We start from the raw sequence: 22942 nt of genomic DNA on the forward strand, positions 1-22942 counted from the left end.
GTATTTGGTTTCAGCAACTTGAATGTGCATTAGCTACTCTTTCACTAACAGTTGTACACCACCGTTTATACAAAAAGAAGAAATACGGCAAATATTTCCAGAGGCAGAAATAGACAGTCAAATTGCAAGCAATAATAATATCTGTTAGATCAACCGCCACCACAGGTACATTTTACGCTGAAAATTATGTACAGATATCCATTGTGATCGTGTACAACTACGCACTCCAATATCATGTTCTAATTGTATGCCGCAACACTAAATATAAGTTCATCAATTTCATGATAACAATAAAATTACAAGGCTACTTGCAACAATTTTACATTATTATTATTATCTTCTTCCTTCTTTTGATAAGTAACAATTATACGTTATTAAACAGTAAGGAAAAGGAACCAGACTGGTAGGCAGCAAATGATGCACAAATCAGAGAGTGGAAAAAGGGAGCAATTAAGGCCTACATCAGTTCTTGTGTTGCATCCTGCCACTTTCTGAACCAGCGTAAGGATCAACGGTGACATTTATAACAGCTGGTTTCCGTGCAGAGAAGGATTCTGAAAGGGCAGACTTGAGTTCTTCAGGTGTCCCAACAAGATAACCTTTGCCCCCAAAAGCTTCAATTACAGTGTGATATGCTGCACCAGGGATGATAGAAGTAGGTGCAGGATCATCTTTGTAAGGTCCATCAATTTCTTCAGGACTCCTCCGGTCGCCCCCATATACCCCACCGTTGTTAAATACAATCACAACAACGGGCAACTGGTATCGAACCAATGTCTGCAGAAGTCAAGAAAAATATTATATAACACATAAATTGCTTTATTCCAACTGATGATAAGTAAAGAAAACTGACAGCATAGTACACATTGATAGACAAGAGAGTAACCATGAAGATTGTGCTGAGTTTGAAAGAGGGATTTTGAAGTGAGATTTTACCTAAATTTGTAATTTGAGAATTCCCAAGGTTGACATCTCTTGTTTCGGTTAATAAGAGAGTTATTTCAAAAATTCTGTAGAAATTATTACAACTTCAACATTTTTAAGCTTCCAATCCTTCAAATTTCATGGGAGAAAATATCATTTTACAACATCTACCAATATTATTATTCTTATATCACCTTCACACTGCTATCACTACTGCTTTTGCCACTGCCGCTTCTACCACCACCCTCCTTCACTCCCACTACAACTACAATCAACACCACAATCACCACCCACTGCACTATCATTACCACCACCGCTATCATTGCTACAACCACCACCCAAGTAACACTATGACACCATACTACTACTATCACTCAGTTATTGCCACTATCATCACTCATCAACATTGTAACTAGTACCATATTCTAATTTCTTAAACTTAAAAGTATATTTATCAAAACAATGCAAGATTGGATTGATAAGATTGAAATTCCTATAAATTGAATCCAACCATTTTAAAACTTCTAAGAATTTTTCTAAATTTTCATCCAAAACACAACATTCGCAAATAATAGGAAATATAAGTCACCCAATGAGAATATTTTAAGATATTCCCTAATATGTAAAGAGGAAAATGGATCCATAAAATTAGTTCTAGGCACGATTTTTCGTCTATGAAACTTAACAAGTATCAACTCATCTCAGAACAACCTAAAACATAGAATTTTCTCCTGTCCGTCAGCCATTTGAGAGATATGTACGTGGCAGACAGCGCTAACACATAAAAGCACTGACATGGCTGGAGGCATTATTTATTCCCTTTTTTTTTTTTATCCCTTGCTTTATTTTGCTTTGATCTCACAACCCCTCTTCACAAACTCCTCACCCCTCCGCCATGCTACATACCCTGGAAAGTGTGAGGTGGGGCACTTCACTTCCCTCTTTTTTTCTTTCATTTTCTCTCCCCAGAAAGTGATAGAAAAAGTGGAAAAAGAAATCATATACCAAACACAACAATGGAAGAAAAACACGGAGCTTTTGAATCAAGCCCATCAATGACCATGAAACCACCAACACCACTCACATCAGTAACAATGACCACAGCTGACAAAAGGTCATGTACACGAAGCATCGAAGGAGGATCAAAGCTTTACTTCACATATTCCAATAAAACCATCTCCAATGGTACTTAACTGTTTTGGGTGTGACCCAAGCACCAAGACCTGGCTATTGACCTTGTGGATAATGAAATTGTGATAATTTGTGAGATATGAAGGCCAGGAATAAGGCAACAAGACTGACGACTGGTTGTGTAGGGGTGGGTGTGTGGGCGGCTAATAAACAAATGAACAACATCCCTATCTTTTAAATAGTTTGGAAACGAAATTTTTTCGTAAGTATCGAATGTAAGCTTAATTTCAAGGACGAAAAGTGTACTTCAGCTATTAAATAATAATCACACAAGAACAATCAAACTTCAAAATGACTCCTATAAGTTGCAGATAATAAAGCTATGCATTAAGCCAAAACACTGTAATTCCAAACGAGTCGATTAAGTTGGTAAGCATGTTTAACTGAAGGAAGGTGAAATCCAATCAATTATGCCATAAAAAAAAAAAAAAAAAATCTGATTCAAGATTCTCCCTAAGCACCTTTTACTAGAAATCAGGATGCTAAATCCTCTTTCAGAACTTTCTTTTTATTGATAAGTTTCACACACTCGGTGGTGGTCGACAACAAATGATCTTACTCTCCGCCCACTTCCTTTTGGCAAGGAGGGGGGAGGGAGGGGAAAGAGGAAGTGCTTATCGAGCTAAAGTTAATTGGCCGAATCTTCTAACAGAAAACATACCAACAATATCTGGAGCAAACTCCCAGCTTCAGAACATGGGACCAAGGATGTTTAAATCTTCTACCAAAACACATGAACAACATATAGAGAAAACTCCTCCTTGGACAAGTATGGTGTATGGTCAAAGATAGAAGAAGACTTGGAAAAGGCCCTCAAAATCTGACGACCACCATCTTCTATCCTTCCTATTAATCATAGCTATTCTATAAAGAAAACTAAGAAGATATGAATGATCTCATATGCATACATATGTCTACCCAAATCCCCAACACTAAGAAGCGAAACTTGAAAATCAATGGTAAGCAACCCACGCAAACAGAGAGAGAAACCAGTCCTTACAAGGTCTCACCATCTTCTTCTACAGAGTACATCCAAAATTTTGAATCTAAATGAGACAAAACCGAACACATCAACCAAGCCAGAAAACACGTACAGATCAAGTTACTCCATGCCTTTTCTTCCTCAAACTCGCAATAAGCGCATTGTTTAATTGCCCATTGTCTTAAAAGGTTAAGATGATAGAAAATGATAAATCTAATTATTTAATTAATATTCTAACGCTTCCCCTCACACATAGGACTAGACAATACACGGAATGTTTAACAAAAATAGGAGGTTAAGACTAGTATCAAGATCACTGCTCTAATATCATGTTAAATCACTTATTGTTCCAAAAGTTTAAGTTGATATGAAGGGGTGAGTTAATAATTTAGTTAATATTCTAATATGTAACAAATCATCTTTGGCAATGACAAAAGATGAAGGCACCAAAATCCTCCACTAAAGATAAAAGAGCAACAACCTGTAGTAAAAATAGAAAAAGAAGTCTTAAAGGCTCTTAGAATCTAACAACTACTATCTTCTATCCTCCTATTACTTGTAGGTTCATAACTACTATAGGAAACAAAATTAAGTCAAAGATATCAACGGTTCCAGCTCATTCTAATGTCTACCAAACATCAGGATCCAACAATAAGAAACAAATCTGATTTTTAACGTGAGCCACCAAAGCCTTATACCATCTGCAGCAGCAATTGGTTATAGAATTCTGTTCTCACATAAGCCCCCACCAGACCACCAATGTAACCCAGATGGTACTTTCCTTCCCCTTTACGCACCAAACAAGGCCTTTAAATTCTTCTACCTGAAAGGAAATCCCCTCCTATGGCTAAGCCACCAGGAAAAATACTTGGTTGCAGTCCTAACCACTGCAAATCCAACATTATGATACTACTTTATGCCCTTAAAGACCCCATATTCCCAATCCATTTTCTTCGAAAGGCTTTATCAACTAACAAAATAGGCTGATGACCAAAAAGAAAATGGAGCAATGAGGCAGATGCCAACACCAACGCCAACACTAATTACTAACCATTTTGCCACAGCTACTGGATTTTAAAATAGAAGAAAATCGGGAGATTCATAAATGACACCAAAGTTGGGAAATATAAAACCCCCCAAATCAAACTTCTTCCAGCATCTGGGATGGTACTCAAAATTTTCAAGAACCACATCCAAATTGCTTTATTTATTCATATAGTAGGTTATCACTCTTCTTCCTCGGTTTTACTCCCTACCATAGTCACCTAATAATGATAAACAAGTGTCTCGTTGATACTAAGATGACAAAGCACTAAAATTATGCTAAAATATGAGCTTCCAGCATTCTTACTTTTTTAACCAAATTATCAACATACACACCTCATATCAATATGACATCCAAAATGCAAAAGACATCCAAAATGCAAAAGATTCTACCGTGTTCACTACCTTTAGGGGCTTTGAGGAAGGTATTAAAGAAAGACCAGCAAGTGATATGAAGAGTGGCCAGATTAAAAATGTTCTAAAACCTGTCCAACAGTTCACTCGTCAAAAAGATGCAATTTCTTTACGTTTGGAAATCTAATTGAAACATGTTTATTAATTGCCACTTACAACCGAAATCTTCGTGACCATCTGCTTATGATAATGCACATGCCATCCCCATAAAGACATGATATGTCAATTAGCATCAACAAAGACTTGAACTCATGTTGGCTGCCGAGTTCTATGGTTAATACCATTAGCTAACCAATCTAGAGGCTTGGTAATGTCATCATTCATGATCACCATGGTGGTCTTTCAAATGGCTGAAACCAAAAGGGCCAACTTTAACTAATGACCAATAGGAACCATATGGTCTTCAGAGCATGACAGTAGCCTGATGACGGACAAACCATCCTAAGTGACCAAATATGGCCAAAAAACAGACAATCCCCCAGCAACGAGGAACAAATGACCCAACAAAATACTTAAGAGCAGCCAGCTGTTGCCAAAACATAAGAGGGAAGGAAATCTCGCTCTTGGATGAAGGACATTTCTCTTAATGGAAAAGCATGATCCAAATTGGGGTGTCTCTTTCAATGACAAGTGAAAAACTTAATCTTACTTTGAATAGTATTTGTTGCACCTTTCCATACAAACAAAATAGCTACTAGACAATTGTTAGCGTTGTGTATCCATAGCCAGAATACATCATGGCATCATAACTCATAAGAGTCCACATGAACACAGTGCGACAAGTTAAGAGGTAGAGAAGAGGCTCATTTATATAAGACAGTTAACATGCAGCTGAGGTCATTTAAACTTCCTAGATGTTAGTTGAGAAGTGGACAGCCATAAATGGAGAGCCTCAAGTTAGTGCTTGCATGACAAAAGCAAGGATCTTTCCAATGTTACCAGTACAAATGACACAAATGCAAGAAATCAATGTCAAAGGAAAACAACAGATACAGGCATGCAAAGACTGTGCATACTATGTCTGTTTCACTAACAGACTATCTAGCCACTTTAAACAAATATTAAAACACTGAAGATGTGACCAAACTCTATTCTCATAAGGGCTTGAACACGATTGAAACATTTTGCAAGCAAAATGCTCTCCTAGTACCTTCATAGTGGGGAAAAAAAATATATAAGACATGAAATAGTGGTGTTTATGTTTCTAAAGCAATCCTTTTACTCTGCATTAATACTCAGCATGTTTTTTCATACAGTTCACATTGAAAGCAAAAATGAAATGGACCAAACTTATTACTTCAGACTAATAAGTAGCAAGTGAACTATGTGGGAAGTAAAACATTGCTTGATAAGTTAAACATTGCATTAAAACAAGTTAACATCAGTCTACGAGAAAGATGGGTAATACTAGTGCCAATTGCTAACAGCAAATGCAGTTCGGCCTTTAAAACTTAATGTGGGGAGGAAGCTAACTATTGAACACCGAAAAACCAAAATGCGTGGTATGCCCTTCATTTCCGTATTAGTTTCCTATTCACCAGAAGGATGAAATTCATCAAAGTCTATACCATCTCATTTTCATTCACATCCCAAAATGCCAGAGCGAAATCTGTCATTATCGGCAGCCAGGAAAATGGCCATCATCAATAAGCATTTTCACAAAACATAAAACATAAATTTATAGGCATTCACATATAGAGGACCATACCTCAATAAGCATATCAGAAAAACAGCCATCACACATATCAGACAAACAGCCATCATCAACAAGCATTGTCACAAAACATAAAACATAAATTTATAAGCATTCACATATAGAGAACCATACCTCAACTTCAATTGCACTAAACCCAAATGCGGAATCCCCTTCAACCGCAATCACCAGCCGGCCAGGCGAAGCCACAGCAGCCGCTATGCAATAACCTAAACCGACCCCCATAGTCCCCCAAGTCCCAGCATCCAACCTTGTCCTCGGCTCTGTCTGAACCAGCACTGCCCGCCCCACATCCATGGTATTCGCCCCTTCCGAAACCAGTATCGGCGCCGGACTCCCCAATCCCAATATCGCATCCCTTATAATCCTCATCGGTGTAAAGAAGTTAAACGGCACCACATCCTTGGCCAACTGGACCTCCATTCTCACGACATTGTCCTTCACTTTCTTCGCTACCTCCTCCACCCAAGGATGCGACTTCCCAAAACAAAAAGGGTCGTCCTTGATTTCCCTATTGATCCTTTCCAAGACCCGTTTCGCATCTCCGACTAAACCCACACTGGGTTTCCTTAGCTCAATCTCGTCCTTGCTTATATCCACCAATATGAACTTCACGTCCTTGGACCACTTGGGTGGCTCCCCAAAATGCAACAACCAGTTCAGCCTAGCACCAACGACAAGCGCGACGTCGCATTTGCCAATGGCCAACGATCTCGCCGCCAACGCCGCTAGCTCGTGCGTATCGGGCAACAACCCTTTGCCCATCGGAGTCGGCAGGAACGGGATTCCGGTGGTCTCCACTAGCTTCTTCAGCTCGTTCTCTGCTCGAGAAAATGCCGCTCCTTTTCCAAACACAACCAACGGTCTCTTCGCATTTCTGAGCAACGACACTGTTTGCTCGATATCGGAAACGGGCGGGTTGGGGATCAGAGTCTCTTCGGTCTTTATAGAATTATCCGCCGCAGCCAATAAAGCCTCGGCTTCAGAGTCGGAGATGGTTTGGTGCAACACATCGGTCGGGAGGTCCAGATAACAACCGCCGGGACGACCCGAGCTGGCCCAGTGGAGGACCCGGGCCACGGAGTCGGGGATTTCGGAGATGTGCTTGGCTTTGACGGAGAACTTGGAGAAGGGCTTGACAGCTTCGATCTGATCGAGCTCCTGGAAGTCGCCGCGACCAACGTCGTTCTGGTCGCAGGAGCCGGAGATCATGACCACGGGCCAGGCGTTGATCATGCCGTTGGAGAGGCCCGCGAGGCCGTGGACGCAGCCCGGACCCGAGACGGTGAGCAGGACGCCGGGGCAGCCCGTGAGGTAGCCGAAGGCGGAGGCGGCGTAGCCCGCGGCCTGCTCGTTGTGGAAGGCAATGAAGCGGACGCCGAGGGCCACGGCGCGGTTGGCGAGGGACGTGACCGGGATGCCCACCACGCCGAACATGTGGTCCACGCCAAAGCGGGCCAGGGACATCGCCGCTAGGATGTTGCCGTCGATCAGGGTTTTGGTGGGGGTGGGATCTGACTCAGCCATTGGAGCTCAGCTGGAAGATTCCTTGTTTGGAGTGTTATTGAGGTGAAAAGAAATGTGAGATCGACGCGACGGTTTTGATGATAAAGAATCAAAGATTAGAGACGAAGTGGTGGGTGGTGGCCGGAGTTACGAGTATGCCCTTGGCGGTTGTTGTCTTAGTAATTGAGCTGACCGGGGCTGATCCGATTCAATGACGATTAAAGGGATAATATTGTTTACTGAATTTTCGAGCTTTATAGAGCCAATTATTGTTGCAAAGGACAGGACTGCCACCAAATTGAGGAATGGGTTGGGAACTTGCGATCAAACACTTTACACTTATAAAAAAGCAAAAACAAAACACTTTACTCTTTGTGTGTGGATTTTGAGAATTGTCTCAACTGGTGGAGGTGACGGCGCTGGATGAAGCCAAGTTTATGCCCAACTCTTCCTGACTTCTGAGTCTCCCCCACTCTGCGCAGGTACCACTGCCCTTTCAGTGTTTGGCTGCCGCCGTCTCAAAGTGGGAACCCAAGTTGGAAAGTGAACTTCTCGTCTGTTTGAAATTATTATGATAAGCCGAGTTGCCGTGCTGGTGTAGCCGAGTCGAGGTATAAATATAAAATTATATAAATTAATTTAAGTTGATTTATTGAATTGAACGATCAAACATATTAATTTTAAGGAATAATTATATTACATTATTACTGGTCTTTGAAATTGGCTTAAATTACAAATCACTTTCTATGGTACAAAAAGTTCATGAAGAATCCTGTGGTAAACTATAATTACGAATCACTCCCTGAACCCATTTTTTGTCTATCAAATTAACAGATTCCGTTAATTTTTCACGACATACTTAATAGAAAATAGACACGTAGCCACATCATGCCTAGGGGAGGCCAAACGTAGCCGGGCCACCCCCGGCAACCACCCATTTGCTATTTTCTATTTTTTTAAAAAAAAATAATAATAATTTTTAAGTTTTATTTATTTATTTATTTATTTATTTTTATTGTAATGAACACGTGTCGATTTCTTATCGAGTATAACATGACAAACTAACTGAATCTATTAACTTAGTAGACGAAAACGGGTTCAGAAAGTGATTCGTAATTATAGTTTACCACAAAGACCCTCCATGAATTTTTTGTACCATAAAAAATGATTTGTAATTTATGCCAACCTCAGAGACCAATGGTACAATTATCTCTAATTTTAATTTGTTAATTTTATATTAAATTTATAAGTTGGGTAAAAAATTATTAATTTTTATATTGCATATCGAAGCATAAGTGAAAGACTATATGAATTTAACATAATTTAATCCATTTACTTTTAAATTAATATTATATTAAATTTGTGTCAAAAATCAATGGCGGTAATTTGAATGGGTCAATACAACCTGCGTCGATCCTGTCCATAGATGTTGCAAAATTTGTTTTTGGACGCCGTCCGTCGTCCCCACCACTCACCAGTATACCAAGAGGCAGGCGCAAGCCATTTTGCTTTTTGCTGGGGGGCCACGCCGTCCGTCGTCCCCACCACTCACCGGTATACCAAGAGGCAGCAAGCCATTTTGCTTTTTGCTGGGGGACCACGCCGTCCGTCGTCCCCACCACTACCTAGAGGCAGCATGCCATTTTTATGGGGGATTAGCGTATGCATGTCAACTTGATAAAAAAATAAAAAAATGATATTATGAGATATTATCATGAATCTTCAAACTGAAGTTAATTTTAAGTATTCATATTGCGAAACCATGTGATGATGATGGCCATGATGGATCCAGCAAAAATCTTGAGGACGGAAATTATTAAAATATCACATATATCATAAAAGAAATTAAAGATTTCATGTTACGTTACTACAGGATACAGAGGACTTGTGGATAACCTTTTTTTTTTTTTTTTTCCGAAAGGGAATTGAGGATAACCTTAATTAATAACATGCTGGCTTTTATTAGGCACTTCAAAAACATATTAAAAATGGTATTTATCCATATTGAAATATCTTAAAGACGTAAGTTTAAGGTGTTAAGACCTTTACTGGTACTAGTCATGGATATAGATCTTTAAACTAATCACCTGAAATTTTTTATATTCTTTCTCTTCCTTCTTCTCGATTTTTTTATTTATTTATTTATTTTTATATATTTTATCATGACTTTTGACTTCTTTCTTCTCCTATTTTAAGATGGTATTAAAGCATGCAAACAATCTCGATGAAACACAAATCTTGTTTGCACATTCCAATGAATCCTCAAACTTCTATGAATCATTTGCTCATGCATGCTAAAAATTAATAAAAGACTTTTTCTCTCTATTTCTTCTATATATCGAAAAGTCTCCCTCTACAATCACCACCTTATTTTGGGAACTAATATATATAAAAAGTATTTTTTTTTGTTTTGAGAATTATTTTTTAAATTGTGTGAAGTGTGAACTACGCCTAAAAAAGTGTTGTATGTAGAAGCCACCTCTGAAAACTCTTTGAATAACTACTTTGAAAAAGTATTTCTGAAATTTTTTTTTTCTCAAAATATAAAAGAAGCAAATTAAAATAGGCTGCTACGGGCTAACCTCCACAGATGTCGACCACTAATAGATCCAAGAGCCACGGTGTAGCCATCAAAACATGTGTGACGGCCGCGCAGTGGCCATCAAAACCAATGTACGTGGACGTTGGGCAATTACCTTCATAAAATGTACAAGGGCAAAGGAGTATCCATCATAATAGTTAAGGCGGCCATGCGGTGGCCATTAGAGCTATAATGACAGGCTAATGACTAGACGGTGGTCGCTAAGACAGGTGAGAAGGCCACCACTGCCGGTCACGCAATGGTCGCCGACAACCATGCGTTGGCAAAAACCTTATTATAGGTCGACATGCATGTTATATGAACGCTAGTATGGCATCGGTTCTATAAAGAAGTCGTTATGTAGGCGTCGTTTTTCTAAAACGTTGTTAAGGTGCCAACATTATTTTAGTAATTAATTGGGAAGGTACGTGCAAGGCACATACTTGATTCCCAGTTTTATGTCCTATATGATTAATTAGGTTATTTTTTATTCTATTTCATTAGAATCCTAAAATTATTTTGTCACGAATTGGTATAAGAGCTCGTTTCTTTATTTTGCAGGATAGTTATTACAAAAATTGCAGTAGAAAATTTGGATGGTCACAATAGTTTTTGCCTTCGGCACATCAAGTTGCAGTCTTTGTTGCGATCGACAACAAGGTTTGACGAGGATTTTGGATGGCGATACACAACCAACATCATCAAATAAAGAAATCGCAAAACTTGAAGAAAAAACATATAGTGCAATTTTGTTGTTTTTTTCGTATGGAGTTTTCAAATAAGTCACCAATAAAGAAATTGTCACTGGACTTTGAAAGACGTTAGCGAACTTGTTGTATATGAAGAAGTCACTCACTAATGCGTTGTATTTTAAGTAACAGTAATATACCATTAAGATTGAGGAAGGTGCGTCTCTTTGTAATTATCTTTATTAATTTAATAAAATTCTAATGGAATTGAAAAATATTGATATTCAATTTGACGATGAGGATCAAACCTTGATTTTGTTGTGTTCACTATCTGATTTCTTTGATAATTTAAATTAAATCAATGTTGAACGATATAGATACCACCTCCTTATCGAACGTTAAGTATGCTTTGAATTATATAGAATTGAGGACAATATTGAATGAGAAATGTAGTGATAATGAGGCAAATTAATAATTTATTTATTAAGATTCATTCAAAAAAAATCATCTAATTTTATAGGTTAATTCAGTAATTGAGACTAAGGCAAAAATATAAATCAAGGAGCTAATCGCAATCCACGTCAAAAATGGAAGTTAAGTGTTACTATTGCAAAAAGAATGTACATTGCAAATCCAAATGTTCAAAGTTGAAAAATAAAGATGAAGGTAATAAGATATGTTCCTTTTTTGTGGCTGGCGTTGTTGAAGAAAAATATGAGGGTTCAAAACTTGTTATTGCAATTACCGTTTCTGATGGTCGTTTTAATGACATGTGAGTTGTCATTGATACTTCTTGTACGTTTCATATATTCCCTAAAATGTATTAATTTACTACTTATGAGTCAATCATTAATGGTGGTTCAATCTTGATGGGAAACAATGTTGCCTGCAATTGCAAGATTGTTGGTATCAGTACAATAAAAAATAAGTATTGTAAATGTGTTGTAGACGAGTTTGAGCTCGTGCATAGAGGTTCAAACGTTATTTAAGTCCACGTTGGAAGTATAAATTTATCAGCTCTACAGTCGATGTTTTATTGCATAAAATGTATATATGTTTTCATTGGTGATTATGAGCCTTAATTAGGGTTAAACACTCATTACCCCACGTAGTTTAAATACTTTATTTTTACCCACATTGATTTCAATTTGTATTGTAGATTATACCTCACTTATGGGTAAAAGCGGAGATGGTACTTTTGTCCAAAATTTGTCCATAAAATTAACGGAAGTTCACATCAACCTAATAAGAAACTGATACGTAGACATATTTCATACTAAAAATTGAAAAATTCATTAAAATTGAAAAAATTAAAAAAACTTTTAAAAAATGGGTGGCTCGAGGTTGTGGTGGCTCTAATCGGTCTAGAGGGTTGCGGTTATTTAAAAATAAATAACTGTTTAAACCGGTTGCGGTTAGAAGTGAATAATTGCAATTACAACCGCTTGCACACCCTAAATTACGTATGACCAAATTTATATGGGCTTCAAAATGTTGGGTCTTGTTCCGTACGTGTCATGTGGCCCATATAATGGCTAGTTCCCATATTGGACCGGGCTTCATTACCAACATTTCTCTCTCTGTCTCTCTGCAGCCGAACCTAAAACCTCTCACTCACTCCCTCTCTCTCTCTCTCTCTCTCTCTCCGTGCCCGGCCGTCACCAGCTTCGTTCAATTCAATGTGAGCGCTTCTCTCTCTCAGTCTCTCCCTTCCTCTCTTTCCATAGTGACAGATGTGCAGTATTTTGGCTGACTCACTCTATCTTTGGCACTGTGAGATATTGAAAAAATTATCTCCGAATGGGAATTGATTTAGTGATAAACTTCTGAGAGTTTTTTTTTTTTTTCTTCTGCACTTGGTGTATTATATGCCATCCCTATAAGATACATTCTGGTCTTTGTTCTGCACATGGTTTGTAATATGTAATCCCTGATAATTGCAAACTAACCCACTTTTTTTTTTTGATAAGTAAGAGAACAAACTAACCAACCCACTTTTATTTTCTGACTTCATGTTTCTCAGAATTGAATTCCAAGAGCAGTAATGATAAAGAGGCAATTCTACAAGCTAGAGCACGCCAATAGAGATGATGCCTCAGATTCATCTTCGTCCTCCGACTCTGAATTAGAGGCAGAAGCCATAGATGGATCAGAGGATGATGCAGTTGCGGAAGTGAAAGAGGATAATGAATCTTGCTCTACCTCGTCTGGTTGGTTCACTCTTATTTAATTTTCTTCTCTCTCTAGACATTTATGCATATGCTCGATATCTGCTGCTATAGTGCTTACAAGTATAACATTTACATTGAAACTTGTGTTCATACTTCTATTTTAGTTGGTTACGTGAATAGGATGATGCTGGAAAACTTATTTGGTAATTTTTTTTTTGTCTGCTCTACATTTGCGTTTAGCTGGTTCATAGTGTTATTGTCTTTGAGGTCTCCCTAGTCCATGATTCACAAACTGTATTCTATGTTTTTGATCTGGGGTCTTATTTTTATTTTTTTTCCAGATCCGATTCGATGCATAAATGTAATTATTCATGTCTACCTGTTCTTTCTTCAATAATACATATAATATCAGCAATAACTACTGCTGATGCTGCTTTTGTTATTTCATATGATTTTGATTTTCTTTATCAAAAGATTCTGTATATACTTCCTGCAATTTTTGTTTTGGTGATTGTCATGTTACTTTAACTAGAACCAAAATGTTACTAATAGACTTTTCCCCCCTTTTATTATGCTTCAACTATAACTTCATCATTTCTAATTTACAACATACTTTTTCCCCCCTGGTTTCAGGATATAAGAGTGAGGATAGCTCAGCAAATGAGGTTGATATTGACTCGTCAGGTAGGATTTCTTTGTATTGTCTTCAATGCTGGAATTTATGTAATCTTTTGTTTAGATAAAGTGAGATGCATTAATGATATATCCACCATGATACTGCCACTATGCTTTTCACATGACCAAGCAACAAAAGGTATGTCAAAGTTTGATGCTGACTGACAAAGTGTTGTTCTCTCTTTTTCTGACATTCTATCTATTATATAGGCTTTTACAAGTTTTTTGATGATGCATCTTAATACTTAGAACTTGGGCAACTTAGCTCACAAATATATGAATCAGTATGGATTATGTTTGTTTAAGCTCCTTCTTAGTGTCCTCGATATTTGATTCTGCTTCAACAAAGTACTTAAAATTCCCTTTTGAGAGAACGGTTATGTCGCTATATGCATGAGAGAGAGGCTTGGTGGAGAGTTGCGGTGGATTCTAAATGTGGCAGCTTGTAAGATGGGTGCTGTTCTAATAAGGTTCTTGGGTTGAATGGGGTGGGGTTATAGAAGAATATCAGGAGGGGTATGGGAGTGTTTTCCAGTCATACTGAATTTGAGGTGTGAGATGGCTCCAAGACTAGATTCTGGCAAGGCACGTGGTGTGGGGTTCAGGCCCTTAAGGAAGCTTTTTCGGATTTATATCGTATTGCTAGCGTTAAGGATGCTTCCATAGCGGATCATTTAGAGCTTTATAGTGGCTCTCATTAATGGAATGTAAGCTTTTTTAGAGTGACTCATGATTTGAAGGTGGATGTCTTTGCTTCCTTTTTCAATTTGTTGTACTCCCTAAGATTGAGACGGGAGGTGCAGACAAGCTTTGTTGTGCCCTCCCAAAAAAAAGTTGTTCAACATTAGATCTTTCTCCAATGTCTTTGTCCCTCATGATGTCACCCCCTTTCCTTGGAGGAGTATTTGGCGGATTAAGGTTCCTTTGAGAACAACTTTCTTTGCTTGGTTGGCCGCTCAATGGAAGATTCTTACATGGATAACCTAACGAAGCGGCATGTCATTGTGGTCGATTGGTACTTTATGTGTAAGAGGAGTGGGGAGTCTGTAGATATCTTCTTCTCCATTTTGAGGTTGCTAGTGCCTTATAGAGTGTTCTTTCCAGTCCTGTTGGGCTGTCTTGGGTTATGCCTAGACGAGTAGTAGACTTGTTTGCTTGTTGGAGAGGGCGTTATATGGTAGTCCGTAGAGTGTAGTTGTGTGGTAGATGGTGTGCCGTCATGCCCATTGTGGTGTCTTTGGAGATCAAGTCTTTTTTCTTTAATACTCTTTACCTTTGGACAGCTTCTTTTGCCTATCTTAATTTGTTTAGTTTTTCATGTTTTTCTTCATCTTTTTTCTCTTTCTAACTAGGTGTTATTCCTGTATATTTTTCGTGTACTTGAATTGCGCATTTTCCACTTTATAATGTTATTTCAGTTACTTAAAAAAAGTACTCAAAAGTACAAATAGAAGTTAGGCGACATCAAATATTATTCATCATGATAAGTCTTGGAGTTAGTATTCATATACCAAGGCTCACAAGAATTTATAAACTACCGAGCGCATTAGCAATGCTTCATATGAATGCTTTTATAATAACACCAACAACTTTGTGCCTTGTTCTTGAAAAAGAACACAGTTCGTGTGAGCCTTATAAATTCTTGGAAACTATGTGTTCTACCTAGAGGGTCGGTCTGACCTTTTCGGATGAATCCAAGAAAATGAATGTAATGAGTAAGGAAAGATTTTTCTCACTCGCATAAAACTTTTGGATGAAGCTTTGCTGATTTTTTAGTACGAATAACTAGGTAATTATGGAATTATTAAATATGATATGGGATTATGCCCCATAGTGGTTGGTCCTAATAAATTGCTTACCTATAAAAGAAATAAAAGAGGACATTTGTTATCCACTTCCTGAACTGTTCTGCTCATATTTAATTTTTCTGTTATTGCATGGCTTTAGTATAATTAAGAGAGAGAAGAACATTTGACCTGGGCAAGGGTGGGCTGCAAAGTTGATATGAAACTGGTTTGCAATCAAATGTCAGAACTTCTTATGATTCCTTTTTAAATGTATGGGATTTTAAGGTGGGTGGAGGCAATGGATCAATAGTTATAATTTTCCGTGCAACTTTTGTTTTATTTACTTTTCTGAATCCTCCTCAGCAGTATGGGGAGAATTATGTGGAGCAATCCATTCTTTCCTCCATGTCTTGTACAGTGAGGAACTTCCTTGGCAGACTATGAGGGGAAATTTTGGACAGGCTTGCGGGGATAGTTATCGCTGGTGCAAGTGCTTTCCTCACTCATTTATAGGAGGTCAGGACTGCTCAATATTTGTGGAAATCCTTATGGAGGTTTGCAGTGGGAAGGGTCTTTGGAGGATGGTGGAAGACTTGCATATGGGGTTGGGGGGATTGCTCTTTCTTAGCTTGTTTTGAGGTTCTTATGTTGGAGGAGGGGGGGGGGGGGGGGGGGTTGTTAGTTAAAGTTTGTTATGCGGTTAGGGTGCTTTAAGAAGTTTCTGAAATTTAAGATTGGGGATGGAACTTTTGCATGATATATGGTGTGAGCTGGGCTTTAAGCCCAGCGTTAAGAAGGTCAATAAGTCGGGTCTTGTTTCGGGTTCTAGTTCCAATTCTTTCTCAGCAGATGTGGGTTTTGATCTCTCGGGTCAGGGTGTCTCCTCGCCTTCACCAACCTTTTCTCCGATGCCGAAAGCGGTGGGTTCTCCTGGCAGGTCGTCTAGTGTGCCGATGGCTTCTCTTGCGCTTTAGTGGGGTCTGGTTTCTTGTCCCAGTTAGCGTCCTTTAGCTGGGTGTCTTCTCCAGCGTCTCCAGATTATGCCAGTGGTGCTTCTGGTCTGACTAGGTTTCTATCAAAGTCGGGTGAGGTCTCTGCTATATCGGGTCCAGCACCTTCTTCACTGGTCCCTCCCTTCTCTTCTCTGGAGTTGTTGAGCAGGGCCTTGGTTCACTTGCCCCGGATCTAGTTTTTGTCCATGACTTCTCAAGGGTCTTGGTTCTTTGCAGCAAGCTTCTCCTGCTTCTCCCCAGACTTGGAAAGCAGGTTGTGGGTCAGCTTTTCCTAGTGTTTCCTCAGGGGCCGAAGAGTTGGGTGAACGGCTTCGTCTCTCGTTTCCCATGATGTCAGAGTCTAGAGCGCCTATCTATCCTTCAGAATCTAAGTCGGCGATGAGGTATTCTTGGAAGCGAAAGGATGCGCAATTGAACAAGTTGTTGTTAGCTGAGTCTTTGGCGGCAATCACTGCAGTCTGCATCTCCTTCTCCGCTGGGCCATCATCCTTTGCCACCTTTGGAGTCCATGGCAGATAGGAAGCCTCTGGTCAGCTTTTGTCAGCGTGGGTTCCTTCTTCCACGAAACCATTCTTTCCCGTCGGTTGAGGTGGTTGAATCTTTGAGGGAAGGTGTTTCCGAAGAGGTTGTAGGTTCTCCTGGGGCAATGTTCGACGCTGTGCTATGCCTTCAAACTGTAGGGATTTCCTTTGAGGGGAACGTAAAATGTTTTTTTGGATGTCATGGCTCAAGTGGTTGAGGGGCAATGTCTTGAGGTCCCAGTCTCCACTCTTAAGGTTAAAGGGAATAGAGAACTTCATAACCTTGAGTGCGATATCAATTATGATGCTAGGAGTCTTGGTTCTACTCAGGGCAAAAGCAAGAGGGTTGCTGTGATATAATGTTATAGAGGGTTTTTGGGTTTTTGTTGGGGTGCTTTGAGTTTTCTGCTATGGTTGGGTCTTTGTGGGTGTTTTTCTCGTTTCTTTTGTCTTTTTTGTTCTCTTTGTTTTTGCATCCTTTTGGCTTTTGTGTATTCCCTACATCCTCAGGGGCGCTTTCATCTTTTATAAAATTTCTCTTACTTATCAAAAAAAAGAAAAAAAAATTCCACTATAGTGACTAGTTTATATTTGTTCAGAAGGAAATATGCATTGGTGGTCCATATCTATAGTTAGAGTGGGAAGCATGCTAGGCTGAGGGACAGGAGTGGGGCGAGGAATTGGACGTGTTAGGCCTTGTCAAGCTGTAAGGAATTCAAAGTTAGGATATTTTATATGGAGTAGAGGGGTCTGGGAGGCCCTGCTTTTCCTTGGAGGGTATATGGCATTCTGCTGTTTCTTTTAAGGTATAGCATTTTTTTGAGTGGACAGCAGCTCTAGGGAGGATTATCTGCTTTGTAGGGGGCATCTTGTTGGTGCTATATTATCAAGTTAGATGGGGAATTTGTTGATCGCCTGCTTCTTCAATGCCTGTTAGTTTGCCAACCATGGTCTAGTTTTTGCTTGGTTTTCCAATAGCCTTTGGTTTTCCAATAGGTTTTTTTTTTTTTGCTTTGTTTAGTCAATGTGGGTAATGCTGAGGTCTGATTAAGTCTTCTATGTTTGATGTGGTACATTTGAGATGAGCAGAATGACAGGCTCTTGAGGTAATGCAATCCCTCTTAAGAAACACAGGGTTTTCCTTTGATCACTGTAATCTTGACTATTTCAAAAATCCTTCCTCAACTCGGATCGGATTATAGGGTGCAATCCATTTTGACTCTTTCAGTTTTGTATTTTGTTTTTTCTTTCAATTTTAGGAGTTGATTTGTCTTAGTTACTGGGCAAGGCTCCTTTTTAAATCTCTTTTCATGGTGCTTTGCCTTCGACTTTCTAATAGTTTTCATTACTCTAATCACAAGAATAAAAATTGAACTCTTCTGCGTCCTACATTGACAATTAAGAATCCTTTGCTAAGATTAAGTGACTTGAATTAATTTGAAATTAGATGGAGTCGGTAGGGCAATAAACTGGAAAAATTAAAAAGTTGGTCTTAATTCTGGATTAGATGCCAGAGGAAGCTATTGGTGTGGAAAACATGCTACCTCCTGCCCCATTTCAGATGTTCTTTTGCAAAATTATTTATGGAAATGTCGTAGACTTTTGTCTGCTATCTTATTTCCTATCTTTTGCAAACCGTGTTCTTCTTGATGTGCTAGAGTACGCTGTATATTATAACAATTCTTCAAAATACATGCTTCTCTTGACTCTGGAATAAACTGGAAAAATTTAAAAGCTGGTCTTAGTTCTGGATTAGATGCCAGAGGAAGCCTTTGGTGTGGAAAACATGCTACCTCCTGCCTCATTTCAGATTTTCTTTTGCAAAATTATTGATGGAAATGTCGTAGACTTTGGTCTGCTATCCTATTTCCTATCTTTTGCAAACTGTATTCTTCTTGATGTGCTAGAGTTTGCTGTATATCATAACAATTCTTCAAAATACATGCTTCTCTTGACCCTGAAAGGATTTATTTTTCCTGGATGTTTGACATAATTATTGCATGCAGGTCTACCCATAAGTGATGATGATTCTGAAACTGGAAATGAAAGAGAAATCCTTACTGACAGTCAGCTGTCTGGTCAACGTGGTTCCAAAACACTGGAGACACAGTCTGATATCGCAGCTGAAAAGGAATCATTACCTGCAGATATTCCAGCCTGTATATTAAAATGCAAATCAGTTTTTAAGTGCAGGATATGCCCTAGAATTATCTGTTTGAATGAGGAAACTCTAAGGGCTCATCTTAAGTCCAAGGTAAGATGTCTGGCATATTTCTTTTTGTCTAAAAAATCAAATCATCATTTACAATTACTAACCCAACTATGGCATAACAACATGAATCCTTGTCATATAAGAAAAAGTAAATCTTCGACTGTGACTCTGCAATTGTGAATATCCTTCTTTTCTTTCTCTCATATATTTGAAATTTGATTGTTTTTACATGCAGCTGCATCACCCCTACAAATCCTTTAATGATATTTATATTTTAATAATAACTGCTGAATATTCCCAATCATTTTAATGAGGGCATTAGTAAATCTTTCCCATCATGCTTTGGCAAGAATTGTTGTTGATTCAAATGCTTAATTATAACCTCATGCAGTTTCTAGGTTGAGTGTACTTGGGCAATCATATAGTTTCTGATTTACATTGGTACGATGAAGTTAGATGAAAATCATGTGTTTGAGCACCAGCCTTCAGGTGGTATCATAGCCAGGTTGAGTTTTGAAAATAAAGTCACATGTAATAATGAGAGATTGTATGAGATTATGAGAGAATAATTTGGATTTCTATCCTTAAATGTATACAACCTAAACTTTACTTTAATGGTCTTGGAAATAATTTTGGAAACTAATCAAAGATAATGTATACATATTAGACTACATAAGGGGCAGCAGGTAGGGTTAGGGTTTTTATAAAAAAAAAAAAAAAAACTTATTAAAAATCATGCTAAAAATGTGATTATGAAAATTCGAGCCCATGCCACTTTCATAAAATCATGCAATACTAACCATTAAACCATTTGCATCACTTGGAATAATATTGAAAAGTAAAATTTGTTATTTATGCTTAATGGGCTTGCCTAAGGCCTGCACATTCTAAGCCCACCTACTTGGGCTTTGCCTAAGAATTAGCCTAGGCTAAGATAGGGATTGTTACAATTCCCCCCCTCCCCCCATAAAAATGAAAATAAAAATAAAATTCCGTAACCAACATTTGCTAGAACACAAACAAAAAAAAGGAAGTAAAAGTACTCACCTAATCAATCCTGCCTCGGGCGTTTCCTGTGAGGTAGGGTCTCACCATCTGCTTCTGCCAATGGGGGTGCAGTGTCCTTTACAAGCCACTCTATCAGAGACAACTCTCCATTGGGATCCCAACCCAAACTCTGTAGGGCGTTTCGCAACCCTGGGATGTTGTGCATGCTTGGAGGATCGCTTGGTTGTCGAGTTGCCGGCGACACCCTGCGTAATCGTGCTGGTCTCCTCCTAAGCTGGGAAATATTGCAGGCTAATAGTCTCGCCGTCATGCCTGCGGGCCTATCTTATCTCACGTCTTCGTCTAATCTCAGGATCTGATTGGTACGCAAAGGTCACCTCGGACTTTGATGATGAAATAGTGAAGCCATACGTGCCACACATAAATAACAGCAATAACTAAAAGAAAGGAGATGCACATGAATCCAATAAAAAAAATTATTGCATAAAAATTTTATTTTTTCATAATACATGATTAAAACATAAGTTATCACTCAAACAGCTGGGGGTACTTTGCTCTCATCTCATCTTCGAACTCCCATGAAGCTTCAGACTGTGATCGGCGGTTGCTCCATCACCTCAACCATTGGAATCTTTCTGAGCGTAACTTTTATCCTTCCGGTCACTATCTTTGTGAATGTTTCCTCGTAAGTCAGACCTTGCCGAAACAAGTGACCCCCCTTTATCGGTGAAATCCTGAGAAATACCCTATCATCCATGACAATGTCCAGATCACGGCACCGGTTATCCTCATAACCTTTCTTTCAACTTTGAGTCGTGGCAAGTCTCTGCCAAATGGTATAACCTTCTCCCAAGTGTCAAGAACAATTTTTGGCTCGATCAATTAAATCATAATACAGGATTAGTGCATTATGTCATTTTATTTTATTAAGTAAGTGCGTAGGGCTTAAAGAACATTTTATGAGTTAGGTTATTTTCTTTAAGAAATTTTGACCTTGCATTTGGGCACTGAAGTTTAATAAATGATTCTTCATATCATGCATTGATTGAGTGATTTAGTTGCTCTGGTTATATATATATATACCTTTGTGCCTCTGAGGATCTGTGTTAACAAGCCTAGCCCTAACGGGCCGGAGTGTTGCAAGATTGCCTCAGCCATCACTATCCCTCTGCATTCAAGTATGCCTTTTCATTATAATGCTCTGCTTCAGTTGATCTTTCTCTTCATGCTCTGGCACTAAATCTCCTTCCTTGCACGTTTTATTTTTTTGATAAGTCATTGCAACCTTCCTTAAACGTTTTATTTCTAAGAATAAGTGCGTTTGGTCGATTATGTGTTATTTGGAACTATATGGGGAATTCAAGTTGACATGATGAAGCTAGACAAAAAGTTGTCTAAGCATGAGCTAACCCTAGCTGTCACCATCCTGTATTTAACTACACTTGGTTCTGCTCGGGATCACAATGATAACTGCTAATTTCTTACATGGACTTATCAACTCACAGCACTGGGTTGGACCAAACTAACCTGGTTATATTCAGGTTGGCTCAAATAGGAACTCCAACCCATCAATTCAATTTCAATCAGATGGTTCTATTTCAAATTTGAATAGGAGATACCCAAAAAGTAATATTACTGTTACTCTGCGTTAACTTTTTCTGAGAAAACAGGATGCAGTCATTCCACAAATTTTGAATGACCTATATCTGTAAGCATGAGTGTCACACTGGGTTTCTGTATGTGGTGCTGTAAGCCCACAAGTTAATTCAAACTGAGAGAGTTGTCCCCATTTGTTTATGGATTATAAAGGCTTTCCATTGTTGGCCTAATAATAGCTTGTTTTATTCTTATTTAGAGACATGCTCGATCTGAGAAATTACTGAATGAAGGTAGGCTGAAGGCCATGCTCAACAGTGATGGGGAAATTGAGAACCAAGAGACTGCTGCAGAGATGAATGCTCGAATTTTAGCTCTTCCACTGGTTGGTGTTCATAATTTGATAGTTCCAGCACAATGTTAAATAAACAGATTGGATATTAGATGTCCGTACAAGAAACTAATCCAGCGCCATTTATCTGTTCCAGGGTAATAAAAAAAGGAAAAACAGAAAAAGACAGGGAGAACAAAAGAGAAAAACAAAGAAGGTAAATTAACGTTATAACTTGATGATCGCAGGTAATTTGTGATTTGAGCTTATATAAGGTTTATGAAATTGCTTAATATGAGTTGCAGAAAATGGGATATGCTGACAACATTGGAAAAGAAAGGGATTCGACAAAAAGCCCAGCCAAGAAAAGGAGGAAAAATGAGAAATGAAGAATGTTGTTTTGGCCGTACTGCTAGTGACAAATTGGCTGCAAGAAATGAATCAAAGAATTTTACAATTTCTGCAGAGCTGCTCGCTCACATTTGGCATCCCGTGTAAGACATTGCTTGGTTTGATAAATTTATCAAGGGAATACTTTCTCTTTTTTTGGGTTTTAGCAAGGTAACGACAATATTAATAGAAA

General features: G+C 38.6%; 2 protein-coding genes across 2 annotated transcripts; one reads left to right on the top strand and one right to left on the bottom strand.

Annotated features, from left to right (window-relative positions):
* Window positions 1-102: 102 nt before the first annotated feature.
* On the bottom strand, window positions 103-8341 carry LOC133859324 (2-hydroxyacyl-CoA lyase). Its single transcript, XM_062294696.1, has 2 exons — window positions 6384-8341; window positions 103-777 (listed from the first exon to the last, which is right to left on the bottom strand). Exons 1-2 carry the CDS (start codon window positions 7794-7796, stop codon window positions 463-465), a joined length of 1728 nt encoding a protein of 575 aa, XP_062150680.1. The 5' UTR covers window positions 7797-8341; the 3' UTR covers window positions 103-462.
* Window positions 8342-12615: 4274 nt separating this feature from the next.
* Window positions 12616-22907, top strand: LOC133859325 (uncharacterized). Its single transcript, XM_062294697.1, has 7 exons — window positions 12616-12726; window positions 13069-13255; window positions 13850-13900; window positions 19219-19466; window positions 22288-22413; window positions 22517-22576; window positions 22665-22907. The coding sequence occupies exons 2-7, from the start codon at window positions 13090-13092 to the stop codon at window positions 22746-22748; spliced, it is 735 nt and encodes a 244-aa protein (XP_062150681.1). The 5' UTR covers window positions 12616-12726; window positions 13069-13089; the 3' UTR covers window positions 22749-22907.
* Window positions 22908-22942: the final 35 nt, after the last annotated feature.

This window comes from Alnus glutinosa, chromosome 2 (genome assembly GCF_958979055.1).
Source record: "Alnus glutinosa chromosome 2, dhAlnGlut1.1, whole genome shotgun sequence".
NCBI lineage: Eukaryota > Viridiplantae > Streptophyta > Magnoliopsida > Fagales > Betulaceae > Alnus > Alnus glutinosa.

Bases quoted from the DNA above. Each gene is read 5' to 3' on its own strand.
- LOC133859324 (XM_062294696.1), bottom strand. From the start codon at position 7,796: ATGGCTGAGTCAGATCCCACCCCCACCAAAACCCTGATCGACGGCAAC. The intron at 778-6,383 runs GTATGGTTCTCT...TGACTTCTGCAG, and splicing joins TTAGTGCAATTGAAGTTGAG to ACATTGGTTCGATACCAGTT.
- LOC133859325 (XM_062294697.1), top strand. From the start codon at position 13,090: ATGATAAAGAGGCAATTCTACAAGCTAGAGCACGCCAATAGAGATGAT. The intron at 13,256-13,849 runs GTTGGTTCACTC...CCCTGGTTTCAG, and splicing joins ATCTTGCTCTACCTCGTCTG to GATATAAGAGTGAGGATAGC. The intron at 22,577-22,664 runs GTAAATTAACGT...TATGAGTTGCAG, and splicing joins AAAAGAGAAAAACAAAGAAG to AAAATGGGATATGCTGACAA.